Here is a 14,022-nt window from a genome sequence, read left to right as displayed (position 1 = left end):
CCAGACTGTGTGCACTGCTGTCTGCGGTTTCCTTGAAACAATGGGTGGCTCGTGAGCCCCTCGGTTTAACCAACCCCAGTCTCCACTGCTTGTAATGTGATTTATTAAAATCATACTAACATAATTGGTTTATGTCAATTATTACATGTCTAAGTGTTATTGATGTTTTAAAGCGCTGGTCTGCACGTTTACTAGCCAATATTTTACATGCCTCAGCGTTTTTACAACTTTTATAAGGGTGTTGATGACGAGCAGTGTGACTTCGTCCCTATTATGGTGCGTTTCCCCCTTTATATTTTCCAAAAACTCATCTTATAGGCTAACCACCAAAAATGAATCGGGGTATTGATCAAGAGCAGAACAAAGTTCACCCACAGTTGACTCTTTTTCTGGCCAATCTTAGCCTTAGAGGCGGGGGATAGAAAATGTGCAAGATGATACATATGTGCTTCAGTTCCTCTGAGGAGAAGCCGAAGTCAGCAGAGGTACTCATTCAGTGGAAGAGGCGTTTTTTTTTTTTGTAGAAGATGGTTTCAATTAAATCGCCGTCTCTGGTGCCGGTGTCCTGCGCGCAGGCTCTCCTCGGTGTGGGCTGTCTGGCTGTTGTCCTCCTCGCCTTACTACTGGTTCGCCAGCTCGTCAAGCAGAGAAGACCCCCGGGTTTTCCTCCTGGTCCATCTCCCATCCCTGTGATAGGGAACATTATGTCTTTGGCCACCGAGCCGCACGTCTTCCTCAAGAAACAGAGTGAAGTTCATGGACAGGTAATAACTCGGACTCATCGTATTTTATGACTGCAGTGGTTTTTGCTTAGTGCCCTGCAAACTTTGCAGAGCATGACCTTATACAAGATGTTTAAGTGTTTGACGACACACACTTGCACCCACAAATGCACATTGGGAACGAGCTATGAAACGAACAAAAGAGACTCGCCCTAACATTTTGCGGTCTGCAGCATTTGGAGGAGAAAATCTGGAAAATTGGAGGGCTTCTAAAATTAAATCTCTTCCTAAAGTAAATACATATTGAGACATTCTTTCTTTTGATTGCACGTTGTGCATTTTAATTTTAAACGTGCTTTATGTACAGAGCTGGATATCTCTTTGGGTTGAGAGCTAACCTTAAAAAGGGGTCAAAGTAGTTTCATTCACTCATTATCCTGTTAGATGGTTCAAGGAACTCCAGTTTGGATAGTAGTGCCATAGAATAGAAACTTTGCAAAATGCATTACATTATACAATCTCACATTCCTTTAATAGGTATTCACATGCATTGAAAAGTACAAAATAAAGTGAATTGTTCATTTTGCAATGTGTACCTTTCAGATTTTCAGTCTTGACCTTGGAGGCATCTTGACAGTGGTGCTAACTGGTTATGACTGTGTCAGGGAATGCCTTTACAATCAGAGCGAGGTGTTTGCTGATCGCCCATCACTGCCTTTGTTTAAGAAAATGACCAAAATGGGTGGTAAGAGGATGTTATAAGATTGCAATTACTCATGCAACACTATCTGAATATTTACAGTTGTCATGATAAACTATTAAACTTTTACTTTTGTCTCCACCTTTCAAAGGGCTTCTCAATTGCAAATATGGCAAAGGCTGGATTGAACACCGTAAACTGGCTTGCAACTCTTTCCGTTACTTCGGCAGCGGCCAGAGACAGTTTGAGAGGAAGATCTCAGAGGAGTGCATGTTCTTTGTCGATGCCATTGATGAACACAAAGGAAAGCCCTTTAACCCCAAACACCTGGTGACCAACGCTGTGTCCAACATCACCAACCTGATCATTTTTGGACAGCGTTTTAGTTACGATGACAGCAACTTTCAACACATGATCGAAATATTCAGTGAGAATGTGGAGCTAGCAGTGAGCGGCTGGGCACTCCTCTACAACGCCTTCCCTTGGATTGAATATCTGCCCTTTGGAAAACATCAGAAGTTGTTCCGCAATGCTGCTGAGGTGTATGATTTCTTATTGGAAGTTATTAAGGGTTTTTCACAAGGTAGGGTGCCACATGCACCTCGCCACTATGTGGATGCCTATTTAGATGAATTGGAGCAGAACGCAGGAGAACCAACCTCTTCTTTCTCCCAAGAAAACCTCATCTATTCAGTGGGTGAGCTTATTATTGCTGGCACAGAGACCACGACGAACACACTGCGCTGGGCAATGCTGTACATGGCTCTCTACCCCAACATACAAGGTCAGTAATAGCAGAAATATCTTCCACATATGTTAACATTTACTTCTATTCTAGCCCCCTCGAGAGAGATTTCATGCACATCTGTTTGTGGGCTGATGTAAATAATGGTCATGTAAAGTATAAATACATGTCTAAGATTGTCCGTTCTTCCCATGAATAGAGAGGGTTCACAGGGAGATCGACATTGTGCTTGCAAATGGGAGGGCACCCTCTCTGGAGGACAAACAGAAAATGCCCTATGTGGAGGCTGTTCTGCATGAGATCCTTCGCTTCTGCAACATTGTCCCACTTGGTATCTTCCGTGCCACCTCCCAGGATGCAAAAGTCAATGGGTACACAATTCCCAAAGGCACCATGGTGATCACCAACCTCTACTCAGTGCACTTTGATGAGAAGTACTGGACTGATCCAGGTGTTTTCTTACCCCAGAGGTTTCTGGACAGCAATGGCAACTTTGTGAGGCGTGAGGCTTTCCTGCCATTCTCCATGGGTCAGTCTTTAAATGTTTTCCTACACTCATAAAACAAATGATTGTGGCTCTGGTCATTTATGAGTCATGATTGCCATTTAAAAATGTAAATCATTTCCTCACTTGCCTTACACACTGTTTAGCCTATTTGTTCTCATTGCAATCTAATCCCCCACTTACATTAAATAGGCCTACAAAAATAAACTACATGTATGATATATAAATAGTGGCACAATCCAAACCCATATCTTAGCTTTAAAAGAAAAATGAAAAGTAAGTTAGTGCCTGTTAATACACTGTAGCAATGCTGCCATTAGTACATCTATTAATTACAACAATACAAATAATCAATGTAATGTATGGCATTCAATTGTATTGCCTTACATCTGCACAGACTGTATCTATAATCATTACATCCTTCATATTTACACAAAAAGTGGGATTGTCTGGATGCTAAAACCAATATGGTCAATGAACTGTGTTAAACATACATATGGATTTTATGTAAATATGAAGTTGAAAATGATAAAGATTGAGGACAGGAGCAGAAACGGTAGACAGCAGCTTTTGATCTTTTAGGTCACAGGAAGCAGCATACACTTTCTCATCTGTAGTGTTTCCCCAAATTCTATCTTGTAATTCTAAACACTTTTATGAATTGGACAGATGTTGTGCCTGTGTGTGCTTGTCTAAATTATATTTCTTTTAGGGAAGCGTTGCTGTCTGGGTGAACAGCTGGCCAGGATGGAGATGTTCCTCTTCTTTACCACTCTGCTGCAGAGGTTTCATCTTCAGTTCCCTCCAGGAACCGTCCCCACTGTCACTCCCAAACTGGGAATGACCTTGCAGCCCCAACCTTACTCCATCTGTGCTGTCCGCAGGCAGCAGAAAAGTCCTTGCACTGGAGACACTCCTTATCATAAGTAGGCACGCAGGAATTTATAACAGCTGGTTCAACTGTTCAAGCCAGAATTTTATTTTGCACAGCAATGCAACCAAACAATGCAGATGCATAAAATTGTATTGCTCTGGATTGTAGCATCCAGTTCCGGTGCGTCACACGTGATCCAGTTTTATTCAAGTACTATTGAATTAATTTACTGAGCAATATGCATGTTTGCACACTATTGTATCACAGCAGGGGAGGCGACAAGACTCAGTGCCCTGATGTGAAGTCTGAGAAAACTTGTGTGCTATTGATTTAGTTTTCTGTAGCTCAAAGTTGATCCAAGCCCAGAAAATGAGATGTCTGAACCTTGGTGCTGTAGCAATGGGTTAGGTATTTGTCAATAATTGATAGTAAGTACACCTATGATGGTTCATAGCCCTGCCTCCTCAGGACAGCGTCAGGTCAGACAAATGACACCACTTATTTGTACATGTGTGTTGAAATGGCACTTTCCAAGAAAATTCTGAACACTGTGTGTTGAAGCTGGACCTGTGCCAGGATTTACATCACCGGGACTGACTCTGACCCCTCCTCCAGGGATTGCACTCTCTGGAAATTGGGTCTCTTAGAAGGCAAAGGCAACCTTGGTGGATTTCTGGAAACTGACTATGTGACACTGGTTTCTGCTAAATGGTGCTTCTCAGTACTAAGAAAGTACTGCATTTAGATTTTAGGTGAACATGTGTTTGTACATTTTTTGTCATACTGGTGTGTATTCATAAAGACTTTCTTAAGATATTTAAAACTTGTCCTGTCATCTTTAAACTGCTGCCGAATTGCTAAAACACAACCCGTATAACACTTACAAAGACCACATACAGTATTTACGAACGTGCCTTTTATCCACATATTAAGACCAAAGATTATTTTATTTATTACTTAAATATTTAACTTCAAAGAGATACAGCCCATTAATTTTGTGACCCAAGTCCCAGGACATGACCATTTAAATCACACGCTTTTAACTGTGGGATCAAAAAGGTAAGAAGCAGCTGTGTAACCCTGTTCTGAGTTAACCTCTCCTTTGCACTGTTCTGCTGCCAACAGAGTCATACATTGGAAATTCAATACATCATGTGATTTTTATTATTTTAGTCTACTTCGGAGTCTCGATTAGGCTTAAGTTTGCCTCCCCGCCCATTCTGAGGGAAATATCTGGCTTCATACTAGCTAAATGCTTCAAAAACAGATTAGCGTGTTGCAATTGAACCAAAACATCGAAGTCGGGTACCATAAAACATTAAAAAAATTAAGCTGAAAGACTCTCTGCTGGTGCCAAGGGGAACTATCGAAAGCTGTCATATAACTCTGTGGGTTCCTATTCCTATTTCATCCTTTGTAAATGTTAAAATTAGTTAATCAGGCTATATGCCCTATAATATAAATGACTAGTGCATAAGATGTCCCACCCTATCAGATGTCGATCAAGTAGTCTGCCCTGAGAGGGGGTCAGATCAGGTGAAAAGCAAGTTAAAAACACCTGTGTGGGTGAACAGAATCTGTGTTTTAAGGTTATTCCTATCTGTTTATTTTCAGTGGTATGGACACAAAAATAAAGCTGTAATAAATTTAGTCTATTGTAATTTCACACAAACACACCAATAAAAATCAATGAGAATTTTGGATAATTTAGGGATGGTGTTTTATGACAGCTATAAATAACAACAAAAATCAGTTGCCCCCACAATGTAGATAAGGGTGAATGGTTACATTAGATAAACACACGTATATTGATGCTACATAAGGGTAACAACCATTCATAGATGTATTTATGGCACAATCATCAGAGGACACTGTAGTTTGAAAGACAGCACAGTGAGAAGCCAACAAACCTTTACAACTTAATGAGCTGGAATATAGCGGGTCAGAAGCTACAGAGGCTTTATGATCCAGCATGGGTCCATGTGAAAAAATTGACGATACAGAGTTGTCAGAATGTATATGGCTCTGACCTGAGTCCAACTCTGACTCCTGCCACCGTCACTGCCATTTTGAGCCTGGTGGAAAATTTGACTCGAGGTGTTTCTCTTGCATGAACAGTACTGGAGCCCAGAGGCAATATATGCCAGCGTATCACAGCCCACAAACTACTGTATGTAGGTAAAGTTTGGCACGAGTTGGGTCGACCGAGACAACAGTGATAGAGAGAGATAATGTGGAATACAAGAGTGGTTATGACACAGAACCGGGAGAGGCTGAAACCAAGTGAAAAATCAAAACACCAAACCCCACAGTTCCACACCTGTAAAAAGAAGTAGATAAAAACTCTGGAAACACAATGGTACTTACAGGATCTCAATGTACAACATGTCAGCTGCGTGTAGAAAACAGATGCATTCATTTGATTATTTAAAAAATATATATTTATATGCACATACTCTTTTGTACAGCGGCTAAACACTTGTTTGGTATTAAAACGTGCACACCTGTATCTATTGTTTAGTATTTAAATAGTACTATCTTGATTTACACTGCTTACTTAATATTTAATCCAGAGATTATGATTTAATAAGGTGATAAAGGAGCAAGGCATCAGTTCTGCCTTCTCTTCCCTAAAACGTCCTATACTAGTGGAATGCCAAGAGTTCTTAGAGACAAAAATAGAGAACTAGTAGTTTTTTAACCTGCCTCACGACATGTCTTAATATATATACTGAGTGTATTGTATATATATATAAACAAAAAGTGAAATGAACCCTGAATCCCTACTTTACACACTGGCCGACTTACGGGTTTGGCAATAAAACAAATGATAATAATTGAGGAACAGGAGTTGCGTGAGATTTACATTTATCCAAATATCAGTGTTTGCCAGCTGACCTAAACACTGAATAGACATATTACTGTTTGTTTAAAAACAGAGTAGATTGTGCAATGAATTTAAAAAAAGAAATTACCTAATATACTGTTATAGATCTGCGAAAAGGTGTTGCTGTAGGAGAGACGTTTGCAGTCTGCTGACAATCAAGACAAGCCCTTCTCCAGTGAGGTTGTAAAAAGGTTATGCAAACAGTGAATGAATGGCCAAGAGACAGCACATACTGTATGCTCTCCGTCACAGAGGCTTTCATTGCTTGAATTTTTTTGTATTCAAGTTGTTCATTAAGAGATTACAAACTACTTCAGTCCCCCAGATTTTAATTTTCTGACTTTTTAAAGAGTATTTTATATTATTGACATAAATTCTTGCAAAATAATTATTCAACTTTTGTGTGAATCCTGAGTAACCTTTAAAAAATACTTAGAATCAAAAGAGAAAAATTAAGAATCCATTCACTGAAACAGCACTCCTGATCTCAAAGCAACATGTTAAAACACCAGAGGACATTTCACTGATTAGAAACCAACCATTACTGAAAAGACACAAACAAACATACACACAAAGTAAGGTAAAATAAAATGTGCTCTCTTTCTCCCTACTCATTCTCTTTATCACATTCCCGTCAAAAATATTCACACTCTCTAACAAAATGAAGCAAGGAGAGTTAAAATATCCAAAACAAAAAGACAGGTGGTACACATGAGTAAAAGCATCAAAAATGATGCAGATATAATGCTATTATTCAGTCAACATTTCAATAATGTCTCTGTGACTGAGTCTGATACAGTGTTTCGTGTCGCCAGCAAGGAGAGAGAACTACACAAGCCTAGGCTCTGGGCCAATATGGACTCAGTAAAGGTTCAGACAGGCACATTTGATATATATATATGTATATATATAATTCAAAAATATACCTGACTTTGAGGCTGAAACAGTCTCAGTCTCTTGTCTTTCCGTGTTTACTTTGGTAAAGGGTATCAATCACTTCATGATGTCGCTTGCTTAATTATTTTTCCTCTACCTTTCATTTTTAAATAGACAGGAATTGTTTTGTACCTAAGGGAGGTGTAAGCGCTTCGCATTCAAGGCAGCATCACAGCCGGGTCACTGTGGAGACGAGCAAGTTAACGCTCCACTCCGTCTACACTCTTCTTCTTCTGCACCTTTCCTCCACAGTTCTGGTGCTTTTTTTTCTGGGTGCACTCGACTGTTCATGGGTTGAAAGTGCATAGGAGTTGGGCCCCCACCGTTGCAGCAAGGATCCGCTCACAGTAGTAAGGCCTTTTTGTTTCTCCAAAAACAATGTGACTGCTTAAGCATCTGAGTGTCTGCACAGTGAATCTTTCAATATGTGTGTGTACGTGTAAGAAAAAGAGAGGGAGGGAGAAAAGTGTGTTTTATGTGCATCTGTCTGTGTGTGTTTGTGTTTCTCATGTCTGTTTGTGTTGGTGAAAGGCAGGTGGTTGAGGGACTCATGTCCTTGTTCTGCCTCTCCTCTTCTTTTTCACGTGTCTCTGTTCTTTCCTTCGTCCTGCTGCTACTGACGCTCGTCTCCCTCCTCCTCCTCCTGGATGACCTGGATGTCATCTGAAGGGGAGGTGGGCAGGCTGGCGGGCAGGTTTGGGAGGAGGCCGTCGGGCTGCTGCTGTTTGCTGATCTCTTTGCTCTTCTCCTCCTCCTCGATGGTCTTTATCCACACCTTGTGGTTCTCTGTCAGGTGTTGCATGATGCTGCAGAACAACCTGCGGCGTTTCTTCCTCCTCTCTGCAAAGAAAACACAACGGCATGTTTAATAAAATCAAGTTTTGCTTACTTTAATCTGTTTCTGCATGATAAACCTGAAAGTACTGATGAGCTTTTGGTTATTCACTTGGTGCCAGCTCGTCCTCTAGCTCATCCTCCTCTTCTTCATCTTCATCTGTGTCGCTGTCCACCTGCCCTTCCTCATCGTCTCCATCTGATCCTTCTTCATTGATCCAGTGGCCAGGAAGAAGGCCGGCTGCATCATAGGAGTTACAAAGTGGTCCTACAATATGAGTGATGAAGGACTCCTGTAGCTTTGCCAGCTGAGGGGAGGAGCGGTCCATAAAGGGGCTGATGGGTAATCCCAAACTAGCTTCCTCATCACCCTGCAGATAAAAAACAAGGAGTATGGTTGAAAATGTCTCCGGGATACAAATATTTGATTATGAGGCTCGATACGAACTACATCACAATCTCAGAGCGAAATGAGATTTACAATCTAAGAAAGACTGAAAAATCCTATTTTGATTATAAAATACTTTCCCAGTTATTTTCATTGTTATATCATCTTAATGTTTGCATCTCTGGATAATAATTCTACTACCCATCACATTTCAATATTGTTATTATTCTCTTCTGCATGGTTTTGTGTGTGTTTTTTTGTCCTTTGTCGTTTTCTCCTGTCTTTGGTGTTTGTCTTTGTTTATTGTTTTCGTAACTTGGCTGTTTACATCAATATGGGTTTTTTCAAATGGTGGATTTGATATAAATGTGTGTGTTATGTCATCTGTCTAATGGAGGTTTTGGTGGAAATGGGATTGTACAATAAGGTATAAAACTGAAGATAATCATGTTTTTAAAAATATTTAACTTAAGGCTGTTTGTTTTTAATTGGATAGGGAAGAAGATAGACAGGATAGGTGGAGAGAGGGAGGAGAGCATGCAGTACAGGACAGTCATGGGATTCACTACTGGGCTATTAAGTAAAAAAGGTAAAGGATTTAGAGAGATTGAAATGTTCTGTGGTTATTGAACATGATCAAAAGCATTAGCATGCAGTCTGTACCTGCTCATAAAACTCATTGACGATGCCTTCTGTCCACTTGAGGTGTAGATCACGGACTTTGGCTGGCCCATTGATATCTGCCAGCTTGATACACACTTGGCACACTAGCAGCCTGTCGTTTTCATTGGTCCAATCGATTCCTGGACTGTTCACATCATTCACCTGTAAACAAACAAACAAAAATGAATGCCTCAATACAACAGATGTTTTTCTACATCCATAATGCTGCATACTACGAAACTATACTGTAAGGTACCATCCTCTAATGTTTCAACCAATATTTTGACACAAATTAACAGATCATGATCATATAACTCAGCAATCTAATAAGATTTCTACATCTCTTACCTTGGCATTGAACTCAGCCAGGAAATCAAAGTGCTTCTTGAGGTCTGTGGCCAGTATAGCCTCGATGACGAGGAAGCGGAAACGCTTAAACTCCACATGATCCAGGTTGACCAGGAAGTTGAACTCGGGCCGGGACAGGTACAGGCTCCAGGCAGACGCAGCGTGGTGGTTCTCCAGCACTGACCTGTCATTATACAGCACCGCCTGCAACGCACAGGAGGGACAGCCAAGTGGTGAGAGCGGTTAAAGAGGGGATGTTAAAAGGTTCCAACAATTTCCTCTGAAAGCTTTGAAATGGCTGAGATAAACAGGACAGAAGGGTATTTGGTTATGAAACTATCAAGTGCATTTATAGCTGAGGGGTAAAGTAGGTTAAAAGTCGCTCTAAAAGCAGGCTTTAAAAAGCCTTTTTCACAGACATGGTGGTTATCAACATCATTAGCAATCAATAGGTTCAGGGTTCCCTCTCCTTTCTTTTAAGCCATTTTCCTGGGACTTTTACAAAACCCAGACAGTGAGATTGCTATCACTGGTCATGTTAGGCAAATACAATATTTAAACTGGAGCACGGAGTTAACCTTTTCACCTCCCTTTTAAATGACTGACCACATTGAGAGAGCACAATGGGATTAGCTGGTCATGTGGTGGGGAGTTAATCTTATATATGATGCCACTTGAGACACAGTCTGTAGAGATAGATTACATTTTGTGTTAATCTCCTTGTCATCAAATAATGTCCTTGCTTGAATATTTATAAACAGTTTACAGAAACTGTACATTATTTGTTGTTAGAAGGGAAGTCACCAACCTGTTGCAAACAATGTCCCTCAACTTAGAGGGATTTACTTAAGTAACTACAGACAAAATGTGGTTAACTGCAGAAAATGCAGGATCTCAAATGATGCATCACTTTATAATAATCCATAAGGGCTATTCTGTATCTCTTTGTAAAGCTTGGACAACTGCAATTATTTTTGGAATTGAACTTTGAACTGAAGGGTCGCCGGTTCACGTCCCGATCAGAACAAGAAAGACGGAGTGTGGACTGTTACTGCAGAGGAGCCAGATCACCTTCTGGGCCACTGCCGAGGTGCCCTTGAGCAAGGCACTGAATACCCAACTGCTCCCTGGCGCTGGCTAAACTGGCTGCCTCTCCGATCTGGATCCTCTCATTGCATGTGCATGTGTATACTGTAACTATAACTGTGTGAATTGTATGTGAACTTGCAACTGTGTGCGCATGTGCATGTGAAAAAAAGTGGAAAAACTGAATTTCCCCTTCAGGGGATTAATAAAGGTCCATCTTAACTTATACTGCAAACAGACATGTATGTTATGTACAGGTATTACAACTTCTAATTGTTAACTGTCTTATCTTGTCTTATAACTTATTTCCTTATGTTGTGTTTATTTTTGTACTACTAAAGACCAAAGCAAATCCCTATGTGTGGAACATTATTTGGCATAAAGTCTAAATTATGATTCTAATGATATAAAACTTAAAAAGCACAGTAGTGTTGGACTTGCAACGAGAGCCAACAAATTGGTCACCAAATTTGGGAAGACTTAAAAATGGAAAAGAAGACCTCATGTAGTTCAGTTTGCCACGATGTGCACATAGTACAGGACTAATGTTGTGGCATCATTAACTTACTAAGTACATGTTGTTCTTTGTTTCTGAAAATACAAGACTGTTATGTGTCCCAGCTTAAATATCACATGTTTGTCAGGTCAATCTACAACACGTCAAAGTCCCAATAAATGCTGCACCTTACCTGAGATGCATTAGTGGCTACTAGAAAGGCATTTGTGCGACCGGGATGGTCATAGTCGTGCATTGCAGCTGCTACATAAAGGGCCATGAGCTCCAGGGCAGGTATGTTCCAGGCCAGGCAGCCATAGCTGTCATCTGAAATGGAGGAGCTTTTAGAGGAGGCGTAGGACACCCTGCCTGGAGAGATCCCACTGTCTGAATCTGAAACATGAAAATAAACAAGATGGAGTGTCATATGGATTAAAAATAAAGTTTAGACATATGTCATTGTGAAAGAGTTTTACACTGTGGCATTTTCACAATCGAGCAAACATTACTTTAGCTTATTTTTATAGTATTACTGCATTTTTAGCATCACAGAGTGTCCACAAATCTTGGACAAGATTATCTTAATGAAGTAGCAGTGTGCACACTTCCAAACAGGTGCTATTAGCAGGAAAGGATAAAGAGTCTGCACATCTTAAAAACAAATCTCTATATTTAGTGAAAAATTGCTTTGGAAGATTATAAAAGAACATTGGCTCAACCTTGGACCCAAGATCTATATATAAAAACCTACCTTTATTGCCTTTAATGAATTTCCTTTTTTTCATTGTTTTTTTTTTCTCTTATGACCTTGTGTTTATGTTTTTACCTGTGTCACTTCCTGTCACATGCTCGTTGTGAATCTGCTGGAACCCGGGGATTTGTCGAGTGGTCAGGTACCAGACAGCATGGAGCACATCAGTAGCATGGACCCTGTTATGATCTGTAACCATGATTGTTTAAACTAGTCAGTTTTACCATGTACAGTACATTTGCAATCATGTGTCTTTTATAGATAAGTCAACTTGATTCATTCAATAATACGCATGAACCACGTGCGATATTGCATCAACAAACAAATAGTAGGAAATTACACAATGTAATACTCACAGGGAATGTCCCTGTAGCCACTTTCCAGAGCAAAGAAGTATGACATGAACTCCCTCACAGGGATCTTAAATATCTCAAACAGACACGTATCCTGGAAAAGGGTGTATGTCACCTGGGGAAACACATGCCAGCTTTCCTTAAACACCAATCACAACACAACATAACAAACAGGCTCACTGAGTTTCAGTGGAACATTAAATTACTTTTTGCACATCATTATGAACAGAAAAAAGGTTGAGAAGTTAAAAAAGTGACATCATTTGAACTGAGCTTAATAGAACAGTTTTTTTTGTCATGTAAAACAATTAAAACACACTGCTACTACTTATACAGCCACAGGACACGACTTGTGAATGCTTGTTGTACTAACATAGCTGAGTATCCTTCCGGTCTTCCCCCCTGTCCTGTCTACCAGGTCAAAGATCTGGAAGTTCCAGGTGTTCATCCTCTCCATGAGAGCCTCTTGGTCCTTCAGCATAGGATCTAGTCTGAACTCCTGCTCACCCTGGAGACAATCAGAAAAGTTGTAGGTATTAGCACAAATCTTGTTTCTGTTGGCAAAAAAATGAATAAGTATATAATTACAAATGCAGATAAAGTATGAGCCACCTGGTTGAGAAACAACCATGGCTGAAATGGACACCTATGGAAGGTTAAAATACGAATAACATGATAAATAGAGAAACTGTTTCATCCGCTGTGCTGCAGGAAACATTCATATTGTAACTAAAAGCCCTCTGACGGAGCACACCTCTGATTCCTGAGTTTGATGGTCTGTGCTCTTCTCCTTCTCCTCCTCTGTCTGCCCCGTGTTCCCTGCCCCATCTGGACTCCCGTCCCCTGACACGTCCACCTCCACACTCTCTTCCCTGATCAGAGATTCTCCTGTGAAATCCAACCCTTCACCTGCTGCACACACAGAGCACAGTGCATGGAAAGACGTGAGTATATGTACTCACGCACACAACTACATTTTTGCAATGAAAAACACAAGTACTGAGCTCCTCCAACAATGCAACATAGTATATTTAGGACATAAAACAATAACACAAATGAAATAAAAAGAAATTGAAAAATGAAGTCGAATAGAGTAGAATATAATAGCGCAGATTATGTTGCAAGACCAATGTTCATGTAATGCAGAGGACATAAGTTATATACATGTCAGAAAAATAAGTAAATACAATATGCTAAATACTGGAGAGAATGTTGTAAGTGACCAAGTAAATGCTTGTGTTTAAAATGTCACTAAAAAATGACTTGGCTAACAATGGTTATTGTTGTAAACTGAATAGAGAAAAATTAAACCTGGCTAGTGTGGTTAACATGGTCAATGGTGATTGAGGAAAACCACTGAGAATGAATGGGCAAGTCTATCTTTTTTATGTTCTATATACGAATTTTAAGTTAACTAATAAAACTTAATTTTCAAATGTATCAGGACGCAGGACAAAGGTAAAAAATATTAAATGTTGCGTGTGCTCTTTGTGTTCCTCAACTTGCGTAACATTTGGAGTCCAGCAGAGGGCAGCATTAACCCACTAATCTGCTTACAGAAGTGATTCTCTTTCAACGGCACTGTACAAGAACGTTAGACATTATTATATTCTATAATGTGCATTTAATATTTGTTGTACCTGAGCGTCTGCGTTGAGCATCACTAGTAAATGCTTGATAGGATTCCCCTGCATCGCCGCTGGTAACTCCCTTGAGCATCTGACGACCACAGCT

At 40.2% G+C, this 14,022-nt stretch overlaps 2 protein-coding genes across 3 annotated transcripts in view; one reads left to right on the top strand and one right to left on the bottom strand.

The window, feature by feature from the left end:
* The first annotated feature begins 475 nt into the window (after window positions 1–475).
* Window positions 476–4,337, top strand: LOC134862709 (vitamin D 25-hydroxylase). The gene is made up of 5 exons (XM_063880728.1): window positions 476–764; window positions 1,326–1,467; window positions 1,574–2,206; window positions 2,367–2,696; window positions 3,385–4,337. The coding sequence occupies exons 1-5, from the start codon at window positions 528–530 to the stop codon at window positions 3,600–3,602; spliced, it is 1,560 nt and encodes a 519-aa protein (XP_063736798.1). The 5' UTR covers window positions 476–527; the 3' UTR covers window positions 3,603–4,337.
* Window positions 4,338–5,242: 905 nt separating this feature from the next.
* Window positions 5,243–14,022, bottom strand: part of pde3b (phosphodiesterase 3B) — a 37,606-nt gene continuing 28,826 nt past the window's right edge. Inside the window, exons 7-16 of one of the 2 annotated variants that reach the window (XM_063880726.1) lie at window positions 13,929–14,020; window positions 13,043–13,200; window positions 12,662–12,796; window positions 12,292–12,403; window positions 12,011–12,124; window positions 11,378–11,577; window positions 9,603–9,806; window positions 9,255–9,416; window positions 8,316–8,574; window positions 5,243–8,209 (exon numbers count right to left, since the gene is read on the bottom strand). In XM_063880726.1, the coding sequence (XP_063736796.1) occupies window positions 7,983–8,209; window positions 8,316–8,574; window positions 9,255–9,416; window positions 9,603–9,806; window positions 11,378–11,577; window positions 12,011–12,124; window positions 12,292–12,403; window positions 12,662–12,796; window positions 13,043–13,200; window positions 13,929–14,020 (1,663 nt within the window). In that variant the 3' untranslated portion in view covers window positions 5,243–7,982. The remainder of the gene's footprint in view (window positions 8,210–8,315; window positions 8,575–9,254; window positions 9,417–9,602; window positions 9,807–11,377; window positions 11,578–12,010; window positions 12,125–12,291; window positions 12,404–12,661; window positions 12,797–13,042; window positions 13,201–13,928; window positions 14,021–14,022) is intronic. The other variant, XM_063880727.1, reaches the window with a different exon arrangement.

Source organism: Eleginops maclovinus, chromosome 4 (genome assembly GCF_036324505.1).
Source record: "Eleginops maclovinus isolate JMC-PN-2008 ecotype Puerto Natales chromosome 4, JC_Emac_rtc_rv5, whole genome shotgun sequence".
Classification (NCBI taxonomy): Eukaryota; Metazoa; Chordata; class Actinopteri; order Perciformes; family Eleginopidae; genus Eleginops; species Eleginops maclovinus.
This window is presented reverse-complemented; position numbering and strand designations above follow the sequence as displayed.